At 46.7% G+C, this 12126-nt stretch overlaps 1 protein-coding gene across 3 annotated transcripts in view; it reads left to right on the top strand.

Annotated features, from left to right (window-relative positions):
• The window catches only part of Ak5 (adenylate kinase 5), a 210465-nt gene that overhangs the window by 119507 nt on the left and 78832 nt on the right, over positions 1-12126 (top strand). For all 3 annotated transcript variants that reach the window (XM_006989509.3, XM_042280169.2, XM_042280168.2), the window contains 2 exons: positions 2484-2574; positions 10803-10879. In XM_006989509.3, coding sequence (XP_006989571.1) covers positions 2484-2574; positions 10803-10879 — 168 coding nt within the window. The remainder of the gene's footprint in view (positions 1-2483; positions 2575-10802; positions 10880-12126) is intronic.

Raw genomic sequence — 12126 nt, 5'->3', positions numbered from 1 at the left:
GCCCACCTGGCCCGCCACTTTGTGTAGTGTGTCTCTTTCAGGTTTTGTGGTGGATTATGAAGCTTTAAAAACTCAATCCCGCAAAGGGATTTCTTTGACCCCAAATCCACCACGATGTCCGCAGGCCTCGTGGCAGGTGCCGTGAGTCTTTTAAGTGTTGTGGTTTTAACGCAGTCTTTAAAGCAGAAAGAACACTAAGCAGTCTGTGACTTAGCATGTGACAGAAAACATGTGTGAGTGTGTGAGCATGTGTCTGTGTTCAGTGCATGTGTGCTTGTGTGTGTGTGTGTGTGTGTGTGTGTGTGTGTGTGTGTGTGTGTGTGTACATGGATGTGGGAGCCAGGTATCAACTTTGAATGTCATTCCTCAGGAATCAGTCACCTTGCTGTTGTTGCTTGTGTTTTAGATTTATTTATTGTTATTTTATGTGTATGGGTGTCCTGCATGCAGGTATACCTGTGTAGTACATACGTACAGTGCCCATGGAGGTCAAAAAGGACATCAGATAGCCTGGACCTGGAGTTACATATGGTTATGAGCTGTCATGTGTGTGCTTGGGATCACACCTGGGTCATCGGGAAGAGCAGCTAGTGCTCTTTCCTGCTGATCCATCTCTTGCTTTTTTTGTTGTTGTTGTTGTTTTTTTGTTTTTTTGTTTTTCGAGACAGGGTTTCTCTGTGTAGCTTTGTACCTTTCCTGGGACTCACTTGGTAGCCCAGGCTGGCCTCGAACTCACAGAGATCCGCCTGGCTCTGCCTCCCGAGTGCTGCATCTCTTGCTTTTTTGAGATATAGTCTTCCACTGGGCCCAGGGCTTACCAGTTAGGTTAGTCTGCCCAGCAAAGCCCAGGGGCCTTCCCTTCTCTGGCTTACCAGCAGATTACAAACACGTATGTGTTCCACCATTAGCATTCGAGGGGCTAACTATTTGCAACTGAGGGCAGAGGAAGAAAGCCACTGTGGGAGAGTGCTTGGTTGAAATGCCTGGCCTGAGGCAAAGGAGAAGAGAACATTTCTAGAGCCTGGTTGATGCTTAGAGAATGCACTCGGGGGAAATATGGACCTGAAACAATGCTAATAACACAGCCCATCTGTTTCCCCTCAGACTCATTCCTGAGTTTAATTAAAGGTGGAATCTTGAAGGAGGACTAAATTGGTACCTTCCCCCTGAAGGTGGTCCCTCTGGGATGGTAACAGGGAGAAGGCTGGGAAAGGGGTATCCCTAGGGAGGTTCGTACAGCCTGTAGATTCTGAACAGCATGGTCAAATCAAGACAAAGACTTGTTTCTGCCCTTGAAAATGTGGGCCATTGTTGTACTCCGTGAGTGGAGCCCAGTTCTGCTCCCACTACTGTGGTTCTCTTTCCTAATACAGATGTTTCATACGTGCTTCGGAAAGCTGTGTTTTCACTTGTATTTCTAGTGAAAATACAGGTTGTGATCAGACTAGGAAACTTGTAAGCACTTAATTTTGAAATTTCCAGTTGGTCTCTTCAGCCCTCTCACATTAAATGACATGAAACAGATTGTCCCGTGCCTTCTGTGACTTATGACCCTCTGAGTAAGAAAAGGGCTGGTTCTGTGAGTAAAGCATTTGTTTCACAAGCATGAGAGCTTAAGTTTGGATCCACAGACCTGAATAAAGCCTGACACAGTAGGGTGCATCTGCAATCCAGCCACAGTAGTGAGCATCTGCAATCCAGCCAGACACAGTAGTTAGTGTGCATCTGTAATCCAGCCAGACACAGCAGTTAGTGTGCATCTGCAATCCAGACAGACATAGTAGTGTGCATCTGCAGTCTGGCAGTCCAATGGTGAGATGGTCAGTTGAGACTGGAGAACACCGGAAGCTCACAGGACAGTTAGTCTGGTGTATACAGTAGTAAACAGGAGAGCATGTCTCATCTCAAACAAGGGAGAAGATGAGGATTCACATCTGAGGCTGTCCTCAGACCTCTATATACATGTACATAACACACACACACACACACACACACACACACACACACACACAAATAATTATAGTAAAAATTTCAAAGAAATCCTAGACACCAAACATCTACTTCCAGCTTCCACATGCATGCACACACATGTGCATGCACACCTGCATATACTTGTGCGCACTCACAGACAGCATAGACACAATAAATAAATAGGTAAATAAATAGGAAATCTTTACCCCTCTTGTTTATAACTGTATATTTGTATTAGAAAAACTAAATCAGAAAGCCATAAGTAAATTTCAATTATCTTTTCAGAACTTGCTTTATACATTGAGCAAATGTTGCCCATTTCTCTTAGCATAGTGACTGAACATTTTCTTCCTACTGCCCGCCCCCTCCCTTTCTAAGGGTCTGGTTATAAGCACAGCTGCTTAGTTCTTGCCTCATTGTAGACACAACTGAATGATGTGTGCCTGCTGCATGTCAGACTCAACTTATTTGCATGTCTCATGTTGCAAACTTGTCTGCCCTGGTTTCCCCAGTTTGATGCTGACCGAGATGAGGATGCTGTGTTCTATGACATCAGCGTGGCAGTTGACAACAAGCTGTTTCCAAACAAGGAGGCTGCGACAGGTAAGTCACATCAGCCTTTGGCATCGGGGCATCAGGATCAACTGCCAAATGACCCAGGATTTCTACCTGTGACCGAAGCTCCACCAGCTGCTATGGGACTGATAGGGCTGCCCTGTTCTGAGCCTCATTCTTTCTGATTTAAAAATAAAGATTAAAAACTAAATAGAAAGGAAAGACTGAAAATATTACCTGAATAAACAGGAAGTGCAGTGTAAGCCACTTGCAAAACTACAGAAATGGCAGAGACGTCTGGCTTCCTGGACAGCCTCCTAAGGTTCCTCTGCAACACTGGGCATCTGTCTTCAGCCCATAGGCCGGGGATACATGGCAGAGTTTTCTATGAAGCAGGAATTTTGAAGCACTGTCCCGCCTTGTCTTGGCAAAGTTTGGCAGTCTTTTTCCTTTGTGTCCTGCTTGTCCAGTTGGTACAGCACACTGTCAGCAGTTGAGGCAGGGAAGTTTCTTGTTCGAATGGCTAGCTTTGCCACAATGAAAGCAAGCACCATGTGGAGGTCTTTGATGCCCATCATCCTTTTTATGAAGTAGATTGGTCCTGCCAGGAGCAGATGTGGCTCACTGTCATAAAAAACCTTAGGTTATTAAACATGTTATATGCCATATTCTATAAGTCTCTGAAGTATTTAAGATCACCTATCTAAAATATATTTGCTTAACCTTGAAAACATACCTAATATGACTTCAAGTGTGATTATTATAGATGACTAACTACTAACCTGCATTTTTTTAATTACAAATTGCATTTTGAAATGAGCTACATAAGCACAATACCCCAAACAGGAATAGAAACATATATAGTATAACAAAAATAACTTTAACTTTATATCAAAATCCATAATTTGTATACAAAAATCCAAACCAATGTAAAATATTTGAGATAAGTAGTTGTCTTTTTATCCTGTATTCCTGTATCCCCACTAAATGATGGCAAACATCCATAATCCACTGAATGACCAAAAACCACCAATCTCACCTCTTGGGAATGTGGGCATTGTGTTCTCTACACTGTTTCCTGTTGTCTGGAGGTGACGGCCCCCAGGGGGACATGAGAAAATTGAGACAATGCTCAAGTCCTGGGGAAACTGGTTGTAACAGCTGTTGTCCACTCTCAGAACTGTTCCCATGCAGAGGGATCAGCATGCAGGTCACCTGTTGTGTAGTTTTTCCTGGTTTATTACTTTATGTCTTTAGCCAAGATTTCAGGAGGTCTCCCCCAATCAAACTTAATCTCTCTTAACCTTGAAGGAATCCACAGCTTTTCTTTTCATGTGGAAACAAAAGTATAACCTCTCCCCCAATGCAATATATTTTCTGAACTCCATTTTAAAGTTAAGATATCCTAAAGTATCTAGGCTGGTTTAATTCAGTAGTCCCTATTACAACCCCATGTCTCTCAGCAGCTGTCACTTGCTCATCAGCAATCAAAATATTCAAAGTCAACATAGCACCATACAGGATCCAGACTCCCTGTATATTTCCCATCTTTATGTGGTTTATTCTTTTTATATTACTTTACTCTTTCTTTAACAACTTTACATTATTTATAAACTAATTTTTCCTATGACTGTCTATACTCATTTTTTTTCTTTCTTAAGCCTACACACATTTTTAAACACACTGTAACCTATTTAGAGATTTTTTTTCTGTCTGGACCTGTCTTTATTGCATATCTATAGCCTTTTCTAACTGTGTGAGCCAAACTTTAAACTGCTAAGTGATCGCGAGGCCCTCCGCCTTGGCTCAGTTGGCTGGCTCTCCTCTCTCCTTGGGTATGTGAGAGCTGAGCCTTAAGCCCACAAGCCTGGCCAAGAGCTACATTTACCTGGGTGTTGCATTTAACCACCCCAGCTCTAGGAAGTTGGTATCCACACTGTGGCAGGAGTTTTTTTTTTACTTAACTCGTTATTTCTACTTAATGTGCTAGCTACTCAAGTGCTCACTGACTGTATGGCAGAGTCTCTTAAAGGGGCTATATCCAGTTTTTGTTTGTTTGTCTTGTGTTTTTTATTTTGTTTTGTTTTGTTTTGTTTTACAGCTTTCTCAGGCCTTATGTAGAAATTCAGGCCCACATTGGGCATCCAAATTTCATCCGTCCCATCCCATAGGTCCAGGGTCATTTTTCTCCTCTTTTTCTAAGCCCTCAACCCTGGATCTCTGTCATGGAAAATATACCCTGATAGAGGTAAACTCCCCATGCTACTTTGTCTGTCTGTTCCCCCCCCAGACTCATAATTTTGTATGAATCACCCTCAATTTTTTACTTTATAGCCTAAACTTTTTATTATATTTTATGAAATCACAACTCAGAAGAATTAAGAACAAGATAAATAGGTTTCAAAATAAAGGTTTGGTAGTGGGAACATAGTTCCATGGTGTAGTACTTGCTGGTGTGTGCATGGCCTTAGATTAGACTCTCTACACTGCAAAATAGTTAGATACATCAATACATAGATGGAAACCGATCGACGATAGATGACAGGGAGATAATAATTGACAGGGAGATGCAAAGAGATATGTAATAGAGAATAGATAGATAATAAACAGATGAGAGATCACTATAGGTAATAGATGATAAGTATATAGATGGTTGATGTAGATAGATAGATAATTAATTGTTGATTGATATTGTATTGTGTATGTGCACACTATATTCAAATATATTAGCCACTCTGAAAACAGCAGGTTCTGAATTTTCGTTGAGCCCCCTGAAGACAAAACAAAACAAATAAGAAAATCCTGGCTCCAGCTCTAGTGGTCCAGAAGGAAGCCACAGGCAAGGACAAGTGTAAATCCACTCTACCTCTGTTCCAGAAAGTTAGCAGCAGTGTTCTTGCTCTCATATCTGCACCAGCTGGCATTTCTTCTTCTCTGCGTCCATAGTGTTGGTGGCCTTGTCAGCTCCCATTTTGGGACTCTCATGCCTGTCAGGAACGCTGCTGCAAGGGGATCCTAGAGAATGCTCTAAACATCCCGCCTCCCCAATAAACAACAAAACAAACCTGTGGCTTTCCTGCAGGCTGGGTGCCAGTGCCCTTCTTATATCCAAACACCCAGAATCCTTTGCTGTCTCATGTCCAGTGAAGCATCACCTCCACCCCTCACCCACGCCATCCCTGCACTTCTCTGATTGACTTAGCTCCTGCCTCTGGCCTTTGCACCTGCTCTTCTAGTCACACTGAATGCCTCTCTCCATCTGTGTGCTCCCACTATGTATAATGTTCCACAGTCTCATCCTACATGGACCAGATCCTCCTTTGTGTCTCTATTTAAGAGTGATATCTTCAAGACTCTGTGAGGATGTGTATGTCTGATTGTCTGTGGCATGTGTGTGCACACATGTGTGTGTCTGTGGTGTGTATGCATGTGTGTATGCATGTGTGTGTATGCATGTGTGTGTATGTGTGTGTGTGTATGCATGTGTGTGTGTGTGTGTGTGAAAGAGCCCAAGGGAGATGGCATAAAGCCTTTCTCTTCTATCTGGCCACCTCAGCTGAGCCACTGGCCCAAGCTCACACCTCACAGGTATACCAGATCTCCACCTTGAGCCCAGTATGTATGCATGTGGGGTTCCTTTGTCTTTTCCTCTGGCTGCAGGTCCATGACCTCTGCACCCTCCGCTGGTGTCCCTCCTCTGTGGAGCCCATTGTCACTTTGAGCAGAGCCGCTGCTCCCTGTGTGCCAGGGCCTCTCTCTGGGCTTGTGTTTCCTTATCTAGAAAGAGGAGACAAGAGTACCTGCCTCACGGGGGCGTTGGAATGAGGCAGGGAGTCTGTGGGTGAAGGGTGTTTCTGTCCTACTGGAAAGGCTGCGTATGAGCTTACGTCTCTGCAAAGGACTGGGGTCACAGGGAGACCACGTCTTAGACATTACCCTTTGTCCTCCTTCCCCAGATTCGGCTCTCCTACCGTTTCCCTCCTTCTTGCCCTCTCCCCATCCTATCCTAGAGTCACTGAAGAGCCGCCCCCCCCCCTCACTCAGGGGCTTGCCTTTCCCCAGATACATGCACTGCTGTTCCTCAAAGGGGTTCTGCCACAGTGTGGCTAACACTCCCGTACCTGTGGCATGAGAGTGGGATTCTCAAGTTCAGTGTATACAAAACCCTAACAGGAAGTACTTGGTCCTCAGAGAGGGTACCCAGGAGCAGCTCTATTTCTGACAGGAAGTACTCGGTCTGCACAGAGAGTACCCAGGAGCAGCATCTATCCCCGACAGGAAGTACCCGGTCTGCACAGAGAGTACCCAGGAGCAGCATCTATCCCCGACAGGAAGTACCCGGTTTGCACAGAGAGTGCCCAGGAGCAGCATCTATCCCCGACAGGAAGTACCCGGTCTGCACAGAGGGTACCCAGGAGCAGCATCTATCCTGACAGGAAGTACTCGGTCTGCACAGAGAGTGCCCAAGAGCAGCATCTATCCCTGACAGGAAGTACTCAGCATCTATCCTGACAGGAAGTACTCGGTCTGCACAGAGAGTGAGGGAGAATGCAGAGGTCCGTTGATTCACTTCAGTTGTGCAGTGCCTGTAAACAGAACACCTTTAATTTCTAAGTTGTGTTTTGATATGCCATGCTGAAGCACAATCCTGACAGTTTAATGGCTATAGGAACAGGAGATGTTGCTCCCCCTAAGAGGGCAGCCAGAGGGGTGGAAGAGTCTCATTCCGTGCTGTCCTCTACGGCTCAAGAAGCCTCACTGCAGGAGGGTCTCTCTAGCAGGCCAAGTGGCAGGTGTGCCCTCCTGCAACTCTAGATTGACATCTGTGACGCAGTCCTGGAGAGCACTGTGGTTCAGTTCACCCCTGCTGCTTCTTTAAAGCCCTCTGCCTGTGGTCCCCATTGAATTAAAGACAGCCCAAGGGTATTATTTCTGAAGACCACTTTGCATTAAAACAAGTGGCACGGAGTGTCAGGTGGGAGCCATTTCAGATCAGACCTTTCTTTGTTATCTAAAAAAGGATGTCTTTAGATCTGAAAAGAAATTGAAAAACTCAGAACAGGGAAAAATGAAAACCATACCATCACTTTTTCTAAATGTCTGAATTCGTTTCTGAGGAAGAAAATCATGTCTGGTGTTTTATGTGCCTGTGTATTGGTTGAAAGATAGCCTGAAACACATCAGTGTTTGTCTCCCTAGCTCCTTGGGCTATTAGTGAAGTCCCCATTTCCAGAAAACTAAGCAACCAGTGTTTTTAAAAATGTAAGCCATTCGATCATTATCTGAGCTGATAATGATACCCTTTGTCTATCATCTGAGATGTATTAATACTATGGTTGCCAGGGGCAACAGTGTGTCAAGAATCGCCATCCCTTTGTGATACAGTGAGATTTCTGTCAAAGCCCTTGATTAGGAAGGATCATCAATCTCCTCTTCCTCCTAAGAGGGAAGTTAGTTTTAATCAAAAGTCTTTTCATCCTGATGTGACTGAAAATTGTTTTCTAATGAATTTGCTGTTGTTTGAAACACTAGCATGTGGTCCCTACTTGGTGGGTTGTTAAGGGTCCTTCAGATTTCACTTCTTGAAAACAATGGGAAGAATGGTTTCCAATTCAACAGTAAGTAGGACAAGGGAGTCCTTGCGGCTGGGTGTTCACTAAGACTTTAGGTTCAGATCCTGTGGACTCTCGGAATCAGAGGACAGTCAGAGGTTAGGGAAACATTCACCCACACACCTTCCTCTACTTGACCAGGCAAGAAGACAATGTCTACACTGGAGACTAAGGAGAGCAGAATACATTTTTGTTGTCTTTAACACTGCTGTCCACAAAAGCTACCTAGGAAGGTGACTTGATTGTCCTGGCTTGAATTAGATTCCATTATTCCACCTCTGATGTTTCCACAGCCCCCTGCAATGTGCTCCATCCAAATGCATTTATTGTCCCTCCTTGTCTCAGGATGCTGAATGGACAGCCATGCCCTCCAGGTCCTCGCCTGTGTGGCAGCATTGGGAGAGCCCTGCAGGTCGCTCTGCTTAGTTTGTTGTCAGCAGGGTACATGAGAAGAAAGAAATGGAAGCTTCGAGTTCTGTCATTGCTATTACACAGCGGCACCTGCTCCGAGCTGAGGTCATCCCAGACACACAGTCAGACTCTGCCCTGGAAAAATAGAAAAGACTACCAAAACCACCAACAGTGGTCTAATATCAAGTACTTACTTTGTCAGTTTGGTAGAGAGTAGGGTTAGCAATGATCAGAGAGGAGCAGTAGTGTAGAGAGGTGCACACCTGCAATTTCATGAGAGCCTGAGGCTGTGGCTTCACAAGTTCAAAGCCAGACCGACCTAAAGACTGAGGCCCATCTGAAGAAAGGATGAAGGAAAAAGAGGAAGGGGAGGGATGAAGGGGGAAGAGAGAGGAAACACTGGGTGAGACCCCATCTTGACTCCAGTGTGAAGAGGAATATGAAGCAATACTTCTGAGGCTGCTCTACTTCTGAGGAGTGTATGAAGTATGTACTGTTATGAAAATAGACTTCATCAACCTTCCATACTCTGCCCAAGAATGACTCGTCAAAGCCCAGGTTACAGTGGAACATGAAGTGTTGCTGTTTCACGGGACATATAAACCTGTTATGGGCATCACTTTCCTGGCCAGGGAGGCATGCGCACTTAGGTAGGTGGCATGTCTCCCCACAGGAAAGAGTTGTTACGTAAGAGCGAATCAACTCTGCTATGAGAACTCAGGGTGGAAACTGATGGTGTAAATCTGAGCCTGGGGGATTAATGGCAAGTGATTCGATGCAGCCTTTTCTACCGAGAAGAGACAGCCTCCGTTAGTCAACCTGTGTCTTCTCGCTTTTGGGGAATGTGATGGTTAGTTTCAGCTGTCAGCTTGACACAATCTAGATTCATGGAGCAGTTCTCAGCTGAGGAATTGTCTAGATCTACCTGTCGGCATGTCTGTGGGAATTGTCAAGATCTGCCCAGCCTGTGAGCATGTCTATGGAAACTGTCTAGATCTGCCCAGCCTGTGGGCATGTCTGTGGGAATTGTCTAGATCTGCCCAGCCTGTGGGCATGTCTGTGGGAACTGTCTAGATCTGCCTGTGGGCATGTCTATGGGAACTGTCTAGATCTGCCCAGCCTGTGGGCATGTCTGTGGGAACTGTCTAGATCTGCCCAGCCTGTGGGCATGTCTGTGGGAACTGTCTAGATCTGCCCAGCCTGTGGGCATGTCTGTGGGGACTGTCTAGATCTGCCTGTGGGCATGTCTGTGGGAACTGTCTAGATCTGCCTGTGGGCATGTCTGTGGGAACTGTCTAGATCTGCCCAACCTGTCGGCATGTCTGTGGGAACTGTCTAGATCTGCCCAGCCTGTGGGCATGTCTGTGGGAATTGTCTTGACTGTTAATTGAGGAGGAAACACCCACCCTGAATATGAGCAACATCATTGCCTGGGCTGGGCCCTGGACTGTGTGGGAGCAGAGAGAGCTATCTGAGTGGCCAGCAGACAAGGATATGTTCATCACTCTCTGCTCTTGCCTGTGGACATGAATGGGCAGGTGCCTGAGTTCTTGACTTCCTCTCAATTACGGAGAGACACCTGGGGTTGAATGCTGAACAACCCTCCCTCCCTGTCTCCTCTGGTGAAGGTGATTTGTCACAGCGAATGAAATGAAGCCAGAACAGAGGTTAAGGGCACCCGTAGGCTTGAGGCAAAAGTCACGTTTTAGAACGGGAAGTCAGCCCTGTCTGTCCAGAAGCTCCCTGCTCTTCTTCCGATCTGTCCGTGGTGCCCGTGTCTCCGTTCTCAGAACATCCTGAAGCCACCTCTCCTAAACACTCATCTTCCCCTCCAGCCTCAAGTTCCCGCGTCAGTTCCTTGTGAAGACTCAGTACCACTGTCACCTCACGGATGACCAGATCTAGTCCTCACACTGCTGATCCGTCACCCTCACGGATGACCAGATCTAGTCCTCACACTGCTGGTCTGTCACCTCACAGATGACCAGATCTAGTCCTCACACTTGCTGGTTTCCGAGTCTTTCTGTTGACAAATTAGCCTCCTTCAGAACTTGTTCTTCTGAAGGCCGGGACAGGACCCAGAGTGTCTGTGTCCTCTACCACCAGCCCAGACACAGAGTGTGGGGGATAGAGCAGTGTATAAATGTGTGTGTGGTTAATGGAACAACAGGACAGTATGGCAACCTGATGGGAAACTTCTTGCTTTGGAAACACACAGCCTCCACCAGCTGATCATGTCTTTCTTAAACTTAGATTCAACTGACCTTGACCCTTCGATGATGTTTGATGCTGGAGAGATCGTTGACACAGGATCAGATTACGATGATCAGGTAAACTAAACCTCAAAGCGTTTTTCTATTTAAATGTGTTTCATTTTAACCTCTGCATCTCATAAATATGAAAGCTGAAATGTTGGCTCTGGGAGATCTGGACGGATCCCTGGCAGTGCATTCGTGTGGAGCCCTGGTCTCTCATGCAGCCTTCCTTTTCTCTCTCACCTGTCCTCATTTCAGACCCAAAGCAGTTAGGTGAGGGAGCGACCTAATTCCTTGAGATAAATTCCTTGAGATAAAGTAATTTCCTCTTGCTCAAGAATCTGCCTGTGTCTCTGTGGTGGCTGATTTTGTCTAGTTGAGAGGATTAACAAATGCTGAGAACGTGAGGAACTCGTACCCTTGGCCACCAGGATCAACTGGTGGTAAGATCCAAATAGGGGAGGCACCGGTCCACACTCCGGGGTCCCAGACAGATAAAGAGAGAAAAAGGAAAGAAAGCCACTGAGCAGCAGACTCTCTCTCCCCTCTCCTTTTCCCTCTCCGTCACCCTTTCTCCCCCACCTCTCTCTCTGCTTTGCTAACCCACCAAGATTCACGGGAGCAGCCGCCTCACCACACCCTGAGAGCACTCCCTCTGGAGCACTCCCTCTGGAGCACTCCCTCTGGAGCACTCCCTCTGCCGCGCCTCCCTCTGGAGCACTCCCTCTGGAGCACTCCCTCTGTCGTGCCTCCCTCTGGAGCACTCCCTCTGGAGCACTCCCTCTGCCGGGCCTCCCTCTGGAGCACTCCCTCTGGAGCACTCCCTCTGGAGCACTCCCTCTGGAGCACTCCCTCTGGAGCACTCCCTCTGTCGTGCCTCCCTCTGGAGCACTCCCTCTGCAGCACTCCCTCTGGAGCACTCCCTCTGGAGCACTCCCTCTGGAGCACTCCCTCTGGAGCACTCCCTCTGTCGTGCCTCCCTCTGGAGCACTCCCTCTGGAGCACTCCTGCTGGAGCACTCCCTCTGGAGCACTCCCTCTGGAGCACTCCCTCTGGAGCACTCCCTCTGTCGTGCCTCCCTCTGGAGCACTCCCTCTGGAGCACTCCCTCTGGAGCACTCCCTTTGCCGTGCCTCCCTCTGGAGCACTCCTGCTGCTCCTCCCCCTGTGATAGATTGGACCATCTCAAACCTTGGGTCAAAATAAACCCCTCCTCCCTTCAGTGACTTCTCTCAACGTTTGTCAGAGCAATGAGAAAAGTAACGAATACACTCTACCTTCTCGGCAATAAACAAAGAGTGTGGCTGAGCATCAGCTGTGGGT

This window comes from Peromyscus maniculatus, chromosome 6 (assembly GCF_049852395.1).
Source record: "Peromyscus maniculatus bairdii isolate BWxNUB_F1_BW_parent chromosome 6, HU_Pman_BW_mat_3.1, whole genome shotgun sequence".
Lineage (NCBI taxonomy): Eukaryota > Metazoa > Chordata > Mammalia > Rodentia > Cricetidae > Peromyscus > Peromyscus maniculatus.
The sequence above is the reverse complement of the archived record's forward strand: the minus strand, read 5'-3'. Positions and strand labels throughout refer to the sequence as shown.